Genomic DNA, 19,602 nt, shown 5'->3' with positions numbered 1-19,602 from the left:
ACTTGAGCTATATGTTTATGTGAGTGGTAGCAGCTCTATGGCTTGTTTGTTTCTAGGCAAACCTATATATTTTCACTTAAAAGCAGAAATACCACAAATGTTTTCTTTGATTTCTTCTAAGCCTGTTTGTCTCTCTGTCATTTCATTTTTTAATGACTGCTTTGCTCTTCTGATATACCTGGTTATAGACATCTTTTACCCTCATGGGCAACTGCAACTGAATTAATTATTGCAAAGCGCTGTAACTGAACAGCAATAATGTTCTTTGAGGTGTGTATTACACCAGATTTCCAGATGGGTGAGTTTTTTAATAAACTCAACTTCAACTCATATATCAGTTTTCTCAACTGTCCAGAAAATCAGGTTTACAAGTGCAAGTCACTCTCTCTCTCTCTCTCTCTCTCTCTCTCACACACACACACACACACACACACACACACATTTTTGCCTCTGGGATCACACCAATATACATCAGACAGCAGAAGGTGGAAAATAGTTGCACATATAGTAATTTTAATCCATTCCATTTTTAAATACCACAATAAATTTAATTTTCACAATAAATTAAATCGCCATATTCAGTTTACAAAATAGAATTACTTAGTGTGAAACCAGTATTTACAAACAATATACACTATATACATGTTTCTCTTTGTTGACACACAAGCATAGAAGAAAAAATTATTTGATTTTTTTGACACATGATTGACATGCTACAAGTGACACTATGGTCCATACAATAAAACAATAGTGCAAACTCACCACAGGAACTTTGAACCAATTTTGTTTGTACGAGATAGGATATTCTTTTCAAATAATAAGAAAATAGTATTATTCAGTTTCACTGTAACAATTCATCATTGTATTTAAAGTGTCAGTATTCCTTTAGCAAGGTGCATACTTAATATAGCCTGAACGTTATACTTTCCAATATACCCTCACAGCTACACACAATTCCAAGGTGAATTTGCATGTTCTAAACTAACATTCTGTCTGGGTCTATAAATGTGTCACATAAGAAATTTTATTGAGCAAGAGGAACACTGACCCTTTTGCACAGTATCTGAATTTATTCCCCTAAATACTACCTTGTCCTTTATTTGTATAGCTTAAAATGATGCAACTATGTAGAGAGTAAAGTTATGTTAGTTACTACTCTGTAGAAAAATTGATCCCACCTTATATTTGGTCACACACTGCATATGTACACGTATGCATGAAAAAAAGTTAGTTTGATAGTTGTGTCTATGAAAAGTGCATATTTTTACTCTAGAAGAGACATTGCTGCTTGTCTCCAGGTGCAACACATAGTGTCGTATGAAATTTAGTTTAGGGCCAGTTAAATGTCCTCCCAGTGATCTGGTAAAATTTTTGATTAAAAGGGTGAAAGAATTTGCGCAATTTGGTAATGACAGAGGAATCCACCTCTGGATGAATGCGTCCCTTGCTACCCGCCAGGCACTTGTTAAAGACAATGTTAAATCGCAAGCAGTAAAACCCTCTGGTGGCATTGAAGTATAAATTGTACTGACTTATCCTTGGAGGAAGATTTAGGAACTTCTCCACCAGCTGCAGTTCTGGCAGTGGTTCTGTAATGAGCCGATCTCCATCTACAATATGAAACTGCTCGATTGGAAAGTATTTTAACCATCTCTCCAGATGTTTTGTGTAGATGCTGGTTCTCACTGCCTTATACTTAGTGTTCACTTCGCAGGTATTAGGATCAATAGCCAGCTTCTCAAATTTGTAGTAGGTTTTATTCTTTCTTTCCTTCCCCTCCAGCACCTGAGTGTAATCAGAAATAGCTCTTGTTGTGGGTTCCCTGACAATGATCAGTAATTTGATGGATGAGTTCATTTTATAAATCCTTTCAGGTACTTCCTCTGTGATAAAATATGCAGGGCTTTTCTCAATTGTTATTTGATGAGGGTAAGAAAAAGGCATTTTTTTCCTGTACCATTCAATACCCTTGGCATAGTTCTCGTCATTATCAAAGAAGTGAATTTCTTGAGAAGCTTTGACCACTGCAGGATGGAGGTTCAGCATCTCAAGCAGTGCACGGGTGCCTCCTTTCCTCACCCCAATTATAATGGCCTTAGGGAGCTGCTGAACCAAATTGTGAAGCCGGATTTGCTCTTTAGTGGCGTTGCCCTTACGGAACTCATGGAGCAGCCCACGTTTGAACTGCAGAGCTCGGAATGGGATCTCGTCTTGGCCATGGGGTCGAAATCGACCATCAACGGGACAAATGGGCTGCAGCCTGAAATCAACAAAACAGATGAGATTTTTGTCCTGTTGTAAAGCGTAATGAACATCTGTTTGCAAATTTTATTTTAATCCACCCTTTATTAAATGGGGCAGACAATCTGTGGCATTTTTAATATTCTTCCAAATTCCTATTCATCAAGCTCTTAATTGATAGCAGCATGTTCACAGCATAAGAAAAACAAATGGCCTGGGTCATATTAGCACCTGCTTTACAACTAGATATTTGACAGATCTGGGCAATGTGCTTTTAGTAGAAAATCCTGAAACAAACAAACTGATTCCAGAATTCTGATGTGTAGTACTATTTTTGGAAATAATATCTTGCCATTTAAGGTATTTATGCTTTCAAAATGCTATTAATAACCTAAGATATGGAATAATGAGACAATTGTCAGGATTCCATGCTACAGAATCCATCACAATCCCTGAAAACACTAATGCTCAAGTTTGCACATAATATCTATCTATATCTATAGATGAGTATTACACCCCCTCAACCCCCATATTAAAAGAGCAATCTTAAGGTTGCAAGGTTAAGCACTGAAAAGTTAGGAAATGCCAGAATTAAGTGTGTGCGCATTATGATACAGTCATTATTTATATGTTTATATAATATTTTACACACTGCTAATAATGGAATGTGTGTGTGTGATTTACTAGGTTTTTATTAAAAAGAAAACTGAAAAAGCAGAATTTCCATCATGTGGCATCAAACTGACACCCACATGGTTCATCTGCAGAATTGGAACCTTTAGAATCACTGCAGAGACTTTTATCATTTGAAGTAATAGAGGGTCTAATAGCAGTAGTATGTTGTCATCCTCCATGTGGATCAGCACTTGAGGAAGAGACAGCACAGTTTGCCAGTAGATTTCACAGATATTTGCTGACAGCAGAGGAATAGTAAAACTCAGTAATCCTGCGTTCTATTCCAGCCTCTGTTGGGATATGTGCTCTAATGAGCAGACTCTTGTGTTTTTGCCCCAAGTTTGACTCCTTCTGTCCTGTTCCCTCCAGCCTGTTTGTGTACCAGTCTTGTCTCTTTCCCACCCTATCCAGTCCCAGTCTCTATTCATCAGGGTTCTTGTCTCAGTCTCAGTCCCAGTCCTAGTTTTCCCCTTTGGGCTCTCTGTTCAAGTCCCAATATCTCTCCCAATCTAAGTTTGACCCCCTCCACATGCTCAGTCCCCAACCTCCTTGCCCAGCCAGTCTTAGTTACTCCTCTCTCTCCTTCTCAGTCTCCCCCACATTCCCTCCCCAGATCCTTGTCCCAGTCTTCCTGCTCCCTGCTCCTTGTTCCAGACTCTTTGTCCAGCCAGTCTCAGTTGTCCCTCACACCCCAGCTCCGTGTCAGATCTGTGTTGCCCCCCAACCACCTGGCTCCCAGTCTCCCACCATTTCTCTCACTGGCTTCCAGTCCCAGCCTCCCTGCCCAACCAGACCTAGGCACTCCTCTACTCCCCCCAACTCCCAGCCTCAACATCCTTGTCCAGTCAGCCCCAGTCCAAATTTCTCTTCCCCCTCGAGTCCGAGTCTCACCACACTCCTTCTCCCAATCTACTCCTTTCCCACCCCCGGTCCAGCTTTTGTTACCTCTGCATTTGAATAAGATCAGAATCATAGAAGATTAGGACCTCAGGAGGTCATCTAGTCCATCCTCCTCCATGCTGCCTGGATGCCAGTAGGTGGGAGGGGGGTGTCATTGAGTGCACAGGAAGGACAGGCTCCCTGATTTCAGGTCTGATGTCTGGCTCCACCATTGCCTGGAGCACCTGGGAGCAGCCATGACAGGGAAAATCCAGTTCTCCCTGTAGCCTAGGCTGGAGCATGCTCAAATCCTCTGTGGGGATGATTCATGCACAGTCTGGTGTGCACAAGCTTGTCTCTCTCGGCTTATCTTCACTACTGGGGTAATTCCAATATATCTTTTTTGAGATGAGGCGACCACATCTGCACGCAGTATTCAAGGTGTGGGCATACCATGGATTTATATAGAGGCAATATGATATTTTCTGTCTTACCTATCCCTTTCTTGATGATTCCCAACATTCTGTTCGCTTTTTTGACTGCCGCTGCACACTGAGTGGATGATTTCAGAGAACTATCCACAATAACTCCAAAATCTCTTCCTTGAGGGGTAACAGCTAATTTAGACCCCATCATTGTATATGTATAGTTAGATTATGTTTTCCAATGTGCATTACTTTGCATTTATCAACATTAAATTTCATCTGCCCTTTTGTTGCCCAGTCACCCAGTTTTGTGAGATCCTTTTGTATCTCTTCGCAGTCTGCCTATCTTGAGTAGTTTTGTATCATCTGCAAATTTTTCCACCTCACTGTTTACCCCTTTTTCCAGATCATTTATGAATATGTTAAATAGGACTGGGCCCAGCACAGATCCCTGGGAGACACCACTATTTACCTCTCTTCATTCTGAAAACTGACCATTTATTCCTACCCTTTGTTTCCTATCTTTTAACCAGTTACCAATCCATGAAAGAACCTTCCCTCTTATCCCATGACTGCTTATTTTGCTTAAGAGCCTTTGGTGAGGGACCTTGTCAAAGGCTTTCTGAAAATCTAAATACACTATACCACTGGATCTCCTTTGTCCACATACTTGTTGACCCCCTCAAAGAATTCAAGTAGATTGGTGAGGCATGATTTCCCTTTAGAAAAAACATGTTGACTATTTCCCAACAAATTATGTTCACCTATGTGTCTGACAATTTTGTTCTTTACGATAGTTTCAATCAATTTGACCAGTACTGAAGTGAGTCTTAGTGGCCTGTAGTTGCCAGGGTCACCTTGGGAGCCCTTCTTCAAAATTGTCATCACATTAGCTATCCTCCAGTCATTTGGAACAGAAGCTGATATAAATGATAGGTTACAAATGACAGTTAGTAGTCCTGCAATTTCACATTTGAGTTCCTTCAGACCTCTTGAGTGAATACCATCAGGTCCTGGAGACTTATTACTGTTTAGTTTATCAATTTGTTTCAAAACCTCCTCTAATGACACCTCAATTTCGGACAGTTCCTCAGATCTGTCACCCCAAAAGAATGGCTCAGGTTTGTTAATTACATTTCATGCCTCAGGGCATAAGATAAACTCCTGAAGGAGTCAAGAAGGAATTTTTACCCCACCTACAGAATCACATAATTGGCTATCTATAGTTTTAACCTCCTCTGAAGCATCAAGCATTGGTCACAGCTGAAGGCAAGATACCAGTTTAGGGGTCTGATCCTGTGAGGCACTGAGTCCACCTGATAGCATTGAATGCCTTCCTCAATAGTGGGACTGAAGTGAATGGAAGAGGAAGGGACCTAATCACCTTGGAAGGCATCAACACCACATAGGGATGGGGCCCAGGTTGGCCAGTAGTCTGATTTGATATTGCAGTTCCCATGTTGTTCTTATGCAGTTTTACATGCTCTAGCTACTTTGAATAGAAGCGTGTCACAGTCTTACACTTCGGCCATATTTTCCCAGGGTGGGGTGAGCAGGGTCATTGGCATAGACATGTGTACACAACCCCAAGCTGTTCAGACCTAGGCCTTACCCACAGGGAACCCCAAACTCTGTTTTCAGTCATGCTTCCAAAGCTGGCATATATCAAAGCAATCCCACATCATTCTTAGGTCTCAAAGACATTATCAGCTGTTAGGGATAGGTCTGTTACTTCCCAAATAGTTTCTCAAGGGTGTGCCTGGTCAAGAGTGCCAAATACTCTCTAAATTCCTCTCTGTGGATTTTCCACTGCTCTCAAGGAAATCACTTGCAGACACAACCTCCTTGTCTGGTGCATTCAGCTCCAGAACATCATGGCTAATTAACATAGTTAAAATTCTCAAACCCCGCAGCAATCTTTCAAGTGCAATAGGATTCAAAACTCGATAAGCTACTCTGCAGGCTCATACATAATTTTAACTATCCCTGTGGCACATTAATTGCTTTTCCGTAAATTTAGAAAAGAAGATACATAAATACATCATAACTGTTTTGCTGAGACTAGAGGTCAACGCACAGATGCACACATACAAAAATGAGCTACTGTAATGACATTTGTACTGTATGCTGCTTTATTCCTCCTCTGAAAACAAGCACCAATGCACACAGAATACAAATAGACAGATAGAAATACTTTGACTTGGACAAGCAGCACCCTTCTCCCTTCTCCCACTCCCTCCCCACAAAAAGGAGGAAGAAATAATGAAAATCAATATTAAGGTGGATAGTCTTTCTACACATCAGTAGGAAAAAAAAAACATGGAGAACTATACATTTTAAGCAAAAGAGGAGAAAAAAAACCCTGTTATAATTAATAAATCCAGATCCATTTATAACTAAGACTGTGACTTATACCTGGTTGTTTAATTACTTACCTATCCAAGCTCCCAACTCTGGCAACTAGATATAGGAGACTTCCAATAGCAAGGCTGCCTAGCACAAAGAGCTTCTGTCTCAGCAACGCCTGCTGTTTGAATAGCATGGCCCTCCATCAATCTTCAGGACTTCTTCAGTCTGCAGGGACCAGAACACATAAACCACTCATCAGCAAGTGGCAATACACTGGCTAATGTTTATTAACAGGCAGGCAATCAATTCTTACAAGTGATTAAGCCTCACTTGCAAAAATCTTTTCAAGCGGCATTGGTATTAGATAAACCTTGTTTATTTTGCTCTTTTTCTGCCACTCATAATAAAGCCAAGCAACGTATCTAGGAAGTGAAACTTACTATTTAAGAGCCAGTTTAACTATGTCCACCATTACTCGGAGAGGCAGTGTCCAGTGGCTAGAACCTGGGGATTGGGAGTCACAAAAGCAAGTCACTTCTTCTCCCTATGTATCTTGTTTCCCTTCCCACTCTTTGCTTGTCTTGTCTGTTTAGCTGGTAAACCCTTTGGGGGCACAGACTATCTCTCATTAAGTGTCTGTACACAGCCTATTACAATGGGCACCTGATCCTGATTGAAGCATCTACTGGTACATCTGCACAGCTTGTGGCAGCCAGCCTCCCAACCTGGGCCGACAGACTTGGGGCAGCAAGGTTTGCACTACCACTCTTAAAATAGACAGAGCTTTGAAGTTTTGGCTCAGGCTGGAGCTCGGGCTTTGAATGCTAGGGAAGGGGGTGGGCTTCAAGCCCCAGCCTCCAGCCCAAGCAATATGTTCAAAGTGCTGCCTATAGAGCTAAACTTAGTGTGCTGGAACAAGTCCCACTGCCCTGAGTCAGTCAGCCCAGGCTGGGAGGTTCGCTGATGTGGGCTGTGTAGACATACCTTAAGGTGCTTCTGTAATGCTAATAAATAATAATAATAATGTCTGGTAAAGATATAGGAGCAGATCACGGCTCCAAGCCTTCATTTAGCCTGTAGTACTGAATTCTTTCTTATTTATATGACAGGAGCCCCACAATAATAGTCCCAAGATCATGGCTGTATAGTGCTAGGCACGGCACAAACACAGAGTAAGAGCGAGTCCCTGTCCTGAAGAGTTTACAAAGGAAGTATTATTGTTCTCTTAGGGAAAAAAGAGATGGGGAACAACAGTACAGAGAGATTCACTGATTTGCCCAAGGTCACAGAAGAAATCTATAGCACAGATGGGAATTGAACTGAAGTTTGAGTTGCTGCCTAGTGTCGTATCCACAAAACCATCTTTCCTCTTTCCTTATTATTATATTTTTTCCTAGCCTTTCAAAGTTAAACACAAAAATGCTCCCAAAATAACAAATTTTAGATTTTAAGCAGTGCAGACAATCCATAGCTGGAGCTTAATATGTGAACAATTTAAAAGTGAGGAAAAAATATACAGATACTACATCTCTGTGTAGATACATTATTACTAATTACTACTTTAATTAAATTCCTTTAATTAAGAAATGGGGAAGGGGCAAGAAATGATGATGATAATGAGAGCAAATTTCCATAGGTTTACAGTCTTAAATCCTACACTGCTGCTTTCTGAAGATAAAAGAAAGGTTTCAGTATTACAGTAATTGGTTCTAAATTTCTGCTCTCAAGAAACATACACAATCCTCTCCATATGAGAATAAAACATAGTCCAAATGTCCTCCCTTGTCTAGCCACTTGGATCCCAATGGATTAGTCATGTTAAGTCATATCTGCAGGCCTTTCCATGATTATGGAGATATGCAGGACATAGTGAAATGAAATTACAGATAACTTGGCTCCTGAACATAGATTCCATAGGGTCTCATTCTCTCAGTAATCATGTTGTCCTTAACATATATATATATATATATATAGGCTTATTGGGATTCACAATTTCTTTAAAATGTTTGTACCAGTTTTGTGTGTTTGTGCAAGAGAGAGTTATAGAGGAAACGGTTGCATCCATTACCAACCAGGGTGAAATATAATGGCAGCTTACGTATTTACATTTCACACATACACCCCATTTCCCATTCCACCACTTATGAATTTCTCATAACGTTTGCAAACAAATTCATTTGGGGTGAATTTTTTTCAGCTCAGAGGTGATTTATTTTTAAAGTTTCATGAAAATTTGTCCAGCCGGTTTTGAGTTTTGCATGTATTAAAACAAAAATCCCACTTTCTGCATATATTTCAACAGAAATGCGGTGCATGCCTATCTAAAGAGTAGAATGAGTTTTGCTCATACTTGATTTGTTTTTTTGCAGATCTCCTTGAGACCAAAGGAACCAGACAAATTTGAAGGAAATTGGTTCAGTAGTTTTGAAGTTATAAGAGCTGACCTTTTTGCGCATGAGTAACAGTTTCGTCTTTTATGTTTCTTTGCTCAATCAGCAGCTTAGAAACTTGCAGGGGGAGGAGAGAACACAAGCATAACCGTCTTTGTTATTAGGTCTTTCTGCTCAGTGTACTGTAGCTTTGAATATTAGGAGCACTGTGAAGCAATCAGGCATAATATAAATTTTCAAAAACGTTGAAGGCCAAATTAATTCCTGCTGTAACTCCCTTGACATCAGTAGAGTTAGAGCAGAGATCATTTGCCCCTTAAAGCCCTAAAACCCCTCTTCTAGCAATGCCTGAAAATGCTAACTCACATGACATCATCAGAACTTCCATTTATTTTTAAAAATAATTTCAAAGTTATTACCTTCCTCTGAATGGTGCATTGCTGTCTAATCTTTGCCTGCCTTTTGGCTCACAAATTCATTTGAACAGGAAGCACATCTTTATTTATTACTTTTTTTAATAGTGTGAAGATCATTGTTAGTATGGAAAAAAGAATGAATAATTAATTTATAAACCTTGTCTTGTAAGTACATCAGGAAGCCCTGGATAGTGATGGTAATGAAAGCCCTTGTAGCCCCTTAAACCTCACGTAGCTCAGAAGCATAGACCAAGTAGTCTTGAGTTCTATTCTCCCTCTGCAGGTGACTAGTTCAGCAGTATGTTAGCACTTTCTGAGCCTGATTCAAAGACTACTGATGCTGACTTGAATGCAGTGAGGCTTGGATTAGACTTCTAAAACCCCCTCCATAAAATTACAGTTACACCAGAAAAAAGTACTGGGAAGTAGTTAAATAAATATCACCACCATGATTTTTACAATGGAACAAGGTTTAGAGAAGTAATTTCTTGACATCTGAAATGACTGCATCTTGGAATAACTAGTTCTAAGCATATAAAAGTTATTTGCAGTCCTATGCAACAGAGGAATGGGTTCAAGAATTAATTAGAGTTAAACCACTAAGTAATACCAACCGAAATACAATTAAGGTAAAAAAATCCTTCAGACAGGAATGTTACAAAAACTTAATATAGCAGCACTTAACTTTTGAAAGTGAAGAAATTAAAACCCTCAGATTCCATGGAAGCTGCATAATTTTAAAAGTATGCAAAAAGCAACAGAGGGTCCTGTGGCACCTTTAAGACTAACAGAAGTATTGGGAGCATAAGCTTTCGTGGGTAAGAACCTCACTTCTTCAGATGCAAGATGTCTTATGCTTATGCTCCCAATACTTCTGTTAGTCTTAAAGGTGCCACAGGACCCTCTGTTGCTTTTTACAGATTCAGACTAACACGGCTACCCCTCTGATACTTAAAGTATGCACACCCTCAACTAAAAAGAAAACAGGAAGATAAGAAAGGAGATATGGCAAAGTGGGTATTTGAACCAATGAAGTGTCTTTCAGAATTTGTTACTGGAAGCTACAGAAAGAAGCATAAATTGTGACAATTAAAATATAAATTAGCAAGGCTCAGCAGGATCTTGAAGAGAAATCAACCGATGTCATAAAAACAACTAACAATAAGTGGGTTAAATATATCAGAAACAGGAAACCTGCAAGAAAAGTGGTGGTTCCCCCAAGAAGTAAAGGGAACAAATAAGAACTTTGTAGAGAAGTTAAATGATTTTTCTACATCAGTCTTTATCACAGAGGATGTTGGGGAAATACCTTTATAATCAAAGCCCTCCCTATCCATGTCCACCTGAAGGAGCACTCTCCCGCTGTGACCATAAAATCCCATCACAGCTACATTACAATGAGAGAATGGAACTGTTTACAACTAGAAGAGACACATGAATGTAACAGACAGAATTTCCTAGCAACTGGACATTGAGTGGGGAACTTCCTATCACAAGAGAGAACCTCAGCAGTTTCAGAACTAAATGCAAATCCCATTGCTGCAGATTAGCCTTCCTTAATCATTTTGAGGACATTAAAATCCAAGCAAACTACTCCTACCTATTGGGAATGGAAGAGAGAGATTTTGTGTTTAGTATTTAAAATCTTGTGAGGTCTTAGATATTATGTTGATGGCACAGTGTAAGGCCTTAGATAAAACTGAGCTCAAGAATTTGTGCCAAAGGCAAGTTTGAACACGACGAAATTATACTTACAGACCAAGCCCTTACCCTTCTGTATGATATTATTGCATATATTCATATAGGCTATTATAGTATAGACATACCCATATATTTAGAGAGATATGCAGAGAGATGGATTTAATCACAATGAAATAAGCAAAGGCATTCACTGGATTTTCATGAAACAGTCATGTCACACATAAAAAGTGATATAAAATTTCAAAATATGTAATGAAAAAACATCAGCATTTTTCATGATGAAAGCATGAAAGAAATTTTACTATTATTGTTAAAGGATTTATTTGTATCAAATTTATATATTAGCTAAAACAGATTTTTTGCACACCAGCAGAGGTCATCCGTTGACCAATAAATATCTGCCTACATATATTACAGAGACGAGGTGGGTGAGGTAATATCCTGGGACCAACATGGCTATAATAACACTGCACGCATATATTACAGACAGATCTTTGAATCTATTGATAGTTTAAAATGTGGTTAATAAGAAATGGAACAAAGTCCTCAATACCTTTCTCTCTCTCCTTTCACTTTCTGTGTTCTTTTAATTATAAAGACACACAGCTCCGCTAGTTGTTCACTGTGAGTAAAATTCATACACCTCAAGTAGATTGGTTTTGTGGGAGGAGCTATATGGTGGCCGGAAAGGGAAAGAACCCACTCCCCCCATATGTGCGCATGCTGTAGAACAGTTTTTGATCCCCTTCATGGCCTGGGTTGGAATAGTGTCTGCAACCCCTCCTATATGAGGGTCTGTAGTCCCTGGAGACACATAATGGCAGACACACTAGCTATGGCCTGCCCCTCCCTTGGCCTACTCTAAACACCCACTTTGTGCTGAGTGGTTGGTAAGCAGATCTAGTATGGAATCAAGCTGAGCAGCAAGTGTAGCATTCTCCACAGGTGCCCATGTCTGAGCAATTAAACTACAGCAACATTACTGAAGCTGGTGAATTGCATTAACAGAGAACTACTACACATATGATGAGTAGTAACAGTATTTTTCATCAAAGGGCAGTTAATAAGAACATAAGAACGGCCATACTGGGTCAGAACAATGGTCCATCTAGCCCAGTATCTTGTCTTCTGACAGTGGCCAGATGCATCAGTGGGAATGAACAGAATAGGACAATTATTGAGTGATCCATCCCCTGTTGTCCACTCCCAGCTTCTGGCAGTCAGAGGTTTAGGGACACCCAGAGCATGGGGTTGCATCCCTGACTATCTTGGCTAATTGTCATTGATGGACCTAGCCTCCATGAACATCATTCATCAATATATTAGAAGGAGTGATGTAAGCAAGACATGAAAAATAATTTTTCCACTCTACTCAACGCCTATAAGGCCTCCGCTGGAGTACTGTGTCCAATTCTGAGCACCACACTTCAGGAAAGATGTGGACAAACTGGAAAAAGTCCAGAGGAGAACCACAAAATGATTAAAGTCCAGAGAACATGGCCTATGAGGAAAGACTGGAAAAAAAATTGTTTAGTCTGGACAACAGAAGACTGTATGTAAAAAGTTTTACAAAGAGGAGGGTGATTAAATCTTTTTATTCACTGAGGACAGGACAAGAAGTAATGGGCTTAAATTGCAGAAATGGAGATTTAGGTTAGACATTAGGAAAAACTTCCTAATTGTAAGGATAGTTAAATGCTGGAACAAATTACCTACAGAAGTTGTGGAGTCTCCATCACTGGAGATTTTTAAGAACAGGTTAGGTAAACACCTAGGAGTCTGGTGGCACCTTAAAGACTAACAGATTTATTTGGGCATAAGCTTTCGTGGGTAAAAACTTCACATCTTCGGATGCATAGAGTGAAAGTTACAGATGCAGGCATTATATACTGACACATGAAGAGCAGGGAGTTACTTCGCAAGTGAAGAACCAGTGTTGACAGGGTCAATTCAATCAGGGTGGATGTAGTCCACTCCCAATAATAGACGAGGAGGTGTCAATTCCAGGAGAGGAAAAGCTGCTTTTGTAATGAGCCAGCCACTCCCAGTCCCTATTTAAGCCCAGATTAATGGTGTTGAATTTGCAAATGAATTTTAGTTCTGCTGTTTCTTTTTGAAGTCTGTTTCTGAAGTTTTTTGGTTCAATGATAGTGACTTTTAAATCTGTAATAGAATGACCAGGGAGATTGAAGTGTTCACTTACTGGCTTATGTATGTTACCATTCCTGATGTCCGATTTGTGTCCATTTATTCTTTTGCGGAGGGACTGTCCGGTTTGGCCAATGTACATGGCAGAGGGACATTGCTGGCACATGATGGCATATATAACATTAGTGGATGTGCAGGTGAATGAGCCCTTGATGCTGTGGCTGATGTGGTTGGGTCCTCTGATGGTGTCGCCAGAGTAGATATGGGGACAGAGTAGGCAACGAGGTTTGCTACAGGGATTGGTTCCTGGGCTTGTGTTTCTGTGGTGTGGTGTGTAGTTGCTGGTGAGTATTTGCTTCAGGTTGGGGGGTTGTCTGTAAGCGAGGACTGGCCTGCCTCCCAAGGTCTGTGAGAGAGAGGGATCATTTTCCAGGATAGGTTGTAGATCGTGGATAATGCGCTGGAGAGGTTTTAGCTGGGGGCTGTATGTGATGGCCAGTGGTGTTCTGTTATTGTCCTTATTGGGCCTGTCCTGTAGTAGGTGATTTCTGGGTACACGTCTTGCTCTGTCAATCTGTTTACTTACTTCCCCAGGTGGGTATTGTAGTTTTACGAATGCTTGATAAAGATCTTGTAGGTGTTTGTCTCTGTCTGAGGGGTTGGAGCAAATTCGGTTGTATCTTAGGGCTTGTCTGTAGACAATGGATCGTGTGATGTGTCTTGGATGGAAGCTGGAGGCATGTAGGTATGTATAGCGGTCAGTAGGTTTCCGGTATAGGGTGGTGTTTATGTGACCATCACTTATTTGCACGGTAGTGTCCAGGAAGTGGATCTCTTGTGTGGACTGGTCCAGGCTGAAGTTGATGGTTGGGTGGAAATTGTTGAAGTCCAGGTGGAATTCTTCAAGGGCCTCCTTTCCGTGAGTCCATATGATGAAGATGTCATCAATGTAGCGCAAGTAGAGGAGGGGCACTAGGGGACGAGTGATGGACTAGGAAATACTTAGTCCTCCCTGAGTGCAGGGGATTGGAGTAGATAACCTGTCATGGTCCCTTCCAGTCCTACTTTTGTATGATTCTATGTTGATAGTTACTTCATGAATGGTCTCAATAGGGACTACTTGCTGAATAAGGTACTACTTAGTGTGATTAAAGGTGTCAGAACATAGCACCTCATTAGCAATTTTTGAAATTAAAAAAATAGTTTTCTCCCATTGCTTTGAACAATGTGCATAGATAACTGCTCTAAAATTATTTTTTTCTGTCAAAGCTGCCTATCCCTGAATAATATTTTCATATCTGAAATAAGACTTCTTTGCTGAAACTTAGATGCTCCTCTATTAATTAAATCTTTGGAAAATATTTAAACTAACCACCCTCTTAGCTATTTTGAAGACGGTGAAGCCCATTTTATCTAAATAAGGAGAGAGCTTGGCATTCACTGGAATTCAAAATATTAAAAGCAGTTAGAAGCATTGATGTAGAAACCATCAGCATCACCATTCATGCTGGAAATATGTTTTGCCAGTAGACTACACTCCCAGTTGAAATTTACAAGTAGATTTTCCCTGTGCTGCTTTATCAATGTGTAAAAATTCCAGGCTATGGGAGTATTTATTTATTTATTTACACAGACTCATGCATGTGGAAGCATGCTGCACAAAAGAAGGTTGGTAAATCTGATGCTGTCTTTGCAACCTAATCTCAGACCTTGTTTACACTGGGCTTTTTGCACTGGCATAGCTACAGTAATGTAGCTGCACTGCTGAGAACCCCTGTTGTAGATGTACTGCAACAGTATAAAAAGTGACTTGCACCGGTGTGGCTTTACCCCAGTTTTTAAACCAAGGTAAGCCACATTGGTACAAGCCACTTTTTTGGAGCAGTGCAGCAAGTTGGGGTTTGCATCGGTGCATTTATATCAGTGTAGCTGCCCTGTGCAAAAAACCCACTGCAGACAAGTCTTTACCATGCTCTTCTTGAAATCTTATCCTTCCTTGGCTTGACTCTGTCCTCTCCTGGCTCTCCTCCTACCTCTCTAACTGCACCTTCAGCATGTCCTTTGGAGGATCCTCCTCATACTCTTCAGCTTCCTGTAGGAGTTCCCCTTCTCTTCCTTGGCTTCCTTCTGCTCTTCCTCTTATCTTTATTCTTTACACCTTATCTTTGGGTAATCTCACCCACAATCACAAATTTAACTATCTTCTGTATGCTGACGACTCACAGATCTACCTCTGTACTCCAGACTTGTCTCCTGTCCAAACTAAAATCTCAGCCTGTCTCTCTGACATCTCCTCATGGATGTCTAGCCATCAGCTCAAACTCAACATGGTTAAAACAGAGTTCTTAATCTCACCCCACCTCGCCTGCTTTCTTGACTACTATGGACAACACCACCATGCTGTCTGTCACTCAGACCCATAACCTGTGCTTCATCTGCAACTTGAACCTCCATCTAGGTTCTCATATCCAGGCTATGTTTAAATCTTGCTGTTCCTTTCTACATAACATCTCTAAGACATAGCCTTTCCTACCCAGATCCAGACAACTAAAACTCTCATCCCTGCTCTCATCATCTCGTATCTCAATTACTACAACATCCTGTTCTCTGGCCTTGACAAATGTCATCTTGCATCTCATATCCATTTAGAATGCTGCTGCAAAGATAATTCTACTAGCCCATCATTTTGACCATGTCACCCTTCCTTGCATTGCCCCCTTCTCTATGTTATCAAACATAAACTCCTTGTCTTCTTTTTCAAGGCTCTTCATGGCCTATCTCCATCCAGCCTATCAGACTCTCATTCACTTTCAAGATGTCATCACTTGCTTCCCATTTGCCAATGACGCCAACCTTCGTCGTCCACTTGTTAAATTTTCAAACAAGAATCTTTGTGTCTTCTCCCATGCTGCACCTCACACTTGGAAGGAGCTACCTGCAAGCATTTGCAAATCTATCTCGTTACCCACCTTCAGATCCCTCCTTCAAACTGTCTTATGCAGCGATGCCTACAAAAAAGTTGAGAGTGGCTAGGCTGTTGCTGTGCTGATACCACCGCCTATCCTGCTGACCAATGTTGTCTCGCTGCTTCCTTGTGTTCCCCCATCTGTCTGTATCCATCTGTTGTCTCGTTCTTATATTTAGATTGTAAGTTCTTTGGGGGCAGGGACCATTTGTTTGTTCTGTGTCTATCCTGCACCTAGTATAATGGGACTGGGGCTCCAACGCGCTACAATGATGAGGAAGTGGCCTCTTTTTTATCAACACAAACCAGTAAATACTTCTGCTCAGTCAGGATGGATTTGAAGTGTGGAATCAGCTTTAACCTGCACATAATCATTCAGAATGACTCTTTCACTGCTCACATGGTGCATTTAAAGAAATATATCTGCCAAACATGGAAAAATGAAGGCATGACAAGGCAAATCAGATATTTCTGTCTATAAATAACTTGCTCACTCACTTACACACTTTTTTTTTTGCAGACAAATATAATTATTTCTCCAGGCTAACTGTGTTTTTCCCTCATTAAAAATTATAAATGAGCAAAACACAGGAAATAAAATATCACCTATGGATCAGACAAATAAAAACAGCATGTGACAAGACATGTTCACCCTGCTCGTGAAGGGATGGGCAAAGGTAGGCTGGGATTTTCATTGGTGCCAGGGGATTTAGATGCCCAATTCCCATTGAAATTCAGTGGGAGTTGGGCACTTAACTCTCTTAGGTTGCACTGACAATCCCAACCTTAATATCCTTGTACCAAATTAGCTTGTTATGCACAGGGGGATGTGACCAACAGACCAAGATGGGCAGTACTTCTATTGCCACTGCTCCCAGGGGTTTCTTCTGGGAAGACCAGCTTTAAGGGCTTCATCCACAACCTAATGAACTGAATAAGCTTTGGGTAATGGTGCTTATGCAGAGGGCCTGCCATAGGATCCCTGGTAATTCCTGACCACAACCCTTCTCCAGCTAATGCCAGTCATTTTTGAGGGATTTTATTTCTCTGTTAAGTGAAAATTTCAAAGCAACTTTAGCTATGGAAACAACGAGGAGTGCGGAGTCCATTTAGCTATGGCGTTGTCACCAACCCCTCCATAGAGAACAAGAGGCGCCAACTTTCTGGTTTTCCCGGAGGTGATCAACCCCTGCTCTGCCCCGGGCTCTGCACCCACTGCACTCCTTCCCCCTAGGCCTCACCCCGCATGTTCCTGCCCCATTCTGCCTCCTCCCCTGAGCACACCCCGCCCTCCCTCTGCCTATTCCTGTCTCCGCTCCTCTTCCCACCCCCAGCGCTTCCTGCATACTGCTGAACAGCTGATCACAGGTGGATGGGAGGCTCGGAGGGGGAGGGGGAGGAGCTGATTGGCAGGACTCACCAGCAGGGGGGAGGCACTGGGGGGGGGAGGGGGAGAAGCTGATTGCTGAGCACCCACTATTTTTTTCCCGTGGGTGCTCCAGCCCCAGAGTACCCATGAAGTCGGTGCCTATGGAGAAGACCTCTTCAGAGCGCTATTTGAAACTCAAAGATCTGTGACATTCTGTGGTGTATAAGCTCTGAAAGCCAGGAACACACCTATTCACTGGGCCAGACTGTTCAAGTGACAGCTCTCAGGCCCCATGCAAGAGGAAAACAAGAGGGGAAGAGGGGGAGCTCATCAATGCAGCTTGGTGTTACCGAACTGCATGGTGCCCGAGAGCTCTTACAAATGAGCTCTCTGTTCCCTGAGCAGTACTCCTTCCCATTCTTGAGCCATTTGTCATTCTCCCATTGCGGTAGAGCAGGCTGCCAAAGTTACTACAGCCTTGGGGCTTTATCATCTCTCTTACACGGCTCCAGCTTGGAGGAGAGACAGATGTGCTCCTGTGCCTGTGTTAAATGAAAAAGTGAACAAACCTGTTGGCAACAGAGGCCAGAAGGGGTAATTTCTTCTGCTCCTGATCAACTGTGATAGTGGGAGCCACACTTAAAAAACCATTAGGGGATGTACCCCCATTGGAAGAAAGCATCCTTCTCCTGTCATCAGCATGTGACACCTTTACATTAACTGGACCTGATTCGTCTCTGACACCAGTTTTACACTGATTACAATGGCGTTACTCCCAATTGATGCTGGTGGAATTAAGAGAATTGCTAGCTTGTGACACAACTTGATTTACACAGAGATTTGTTATATTTAATTTCTTCAGCTCAGTTTAGTTCCTTCATCCTCTTTCCTGCTGACAGTTGCCACTGTGGTATACGATACCATGCTCAATGGTCATCAAACACAAGATGCATGAGTTAGCAGTGAGCCAGTTAAAAGAAAAAGACAGAGTGGCTCTAGTTGTAAAACTCATATAATTTATGCAGGAACTTGGAATAACCTTGGAGCTATGCAGTCTGTGCTTGCAGTGGACATCAGTCAAGTTATCCATCTGGTCTGGCTTTGTCTGCTCCTGGCTCATGTGCATTACAGAACCCAAATCCTAGTTCCTTTTGGGCTTATGGGATGGCCTTAGTAATGATTATGTTGTAAGAGAGAGGAGTGTGGATGAAAATCGGAATCAATACAACATTAATTAAAAGTTTGATTTTCATTGGCTTTGAGCTACATGCAGACATCTTTATATAATACTCATATCCAAATGGACACTTATACTTTCAGTAAATATGGAATAAAAGCACAACCCTAAATCCTTAATTAGGGCCAAATCCTGTTTCCCCCGAAAAAGTAGATTTGTGCAAGGGTTCTAGATATGTGGTGTTTAGATACCATGATGCTCAATACCCTGTACATGTCTCAACAGATGGAAGAGCTGGTCTAGAAATGATAAAAGAACATTCACAAATAATTTATTTGCCAGTTGAGGGGGGAAAAGGATTGTGAATTATTTATCAGGTCAATATTATTCAACCATCAATAGAGCTGGGAGAATAATTTATCAGTTTACTTGTGAATAATTTATTCATCATTTGATGACAGCGGGGGGAGGGCTGGAAATTAATGAAATAAACTATATTCAGTCAGAGACAGCTAAACAGGGCACCAACACAGGAGCTGAGGACATGGAATTCTCTCCCCAACTTGGTGGCAGGCTGTGGAGCAACAAACGGAGCAGCTGTTTTTCAGCTTCTACTATAGCTTATGGTTAGTACAGTAGCATCCATTCCTTTTGTCCCAGCATGTGAGGGTTTGGGTCAATGGATCTATGTAGCTGTTAGGAACTTATGTGGCCACACCACCTCTTCCAGTTCCCCCATTACCTATGCAAGGTTGGCACCTGAGCCAACACCCATTTAAGTGAATAGCAGAACTCACTGATTTCAGTGTCATTGCATCAGGTCTCTAGAGCATGCTAGCACATAGCCGTATTCCGCAGAACACTGTA

At 41.3% G+C, this 19,602-nt stretch overlaps 1 protein-coding gene across 4 annotated transcripts in view; it reads right to left on the bottom strand.

The window, feature by feature from the left end:
* Positions 1-495: 495 nt before the first annotated feature.
* The window catches only part of HS3ST5 (heparan sulfate-glucosamine 3-sulfotransferase 5), a 257,223-nt gene continuing 238,116 nt past the window's right edge, over positions 496-19,602 (bottom strand). For all 4 annotated transcript variants that reach the window (XM_034765830.1, XM_034765834.1, XM_034765831.1 and 1 more), the window contains 2 exons: positions 6,656-6,794; positions 496-2,260 (listed from right to left, as the gene is read on the bottom strand). In XM_034765830.1, coding sequence (XP_034621721.1) covers positions 1,330-2,260; positions 6,656-6,762 — 1,038 coding nt within the window. In that variant the 5' untranslated portion in view covers positions 6,763-6,794 and the 3' untranslated portion in view covers positions 496-1,329. The remainder of the gene's footprint in view (positions 2,261-6,655; positions 6,795-19,602) is intronic.

This window comes from Trachemys scripta, chromosome 3 (genome assembly GCF_013100865.1).
Source record: "Trachemys scripta elegans isolate TJP31775 chromosome 3, CAS_Tse_1.0, whole genome shotgun sequence".
Classification (NCBI taxonomy): Eukaryota; Metazoa; Chordata; order Testudines; family Emydidae; genus Trachemys; species Trachemys scripta.
Note: the sequence above shows the minus strand (reverse complement) of the source record. Positions and strands in the feature narration are given on the sequence as shown.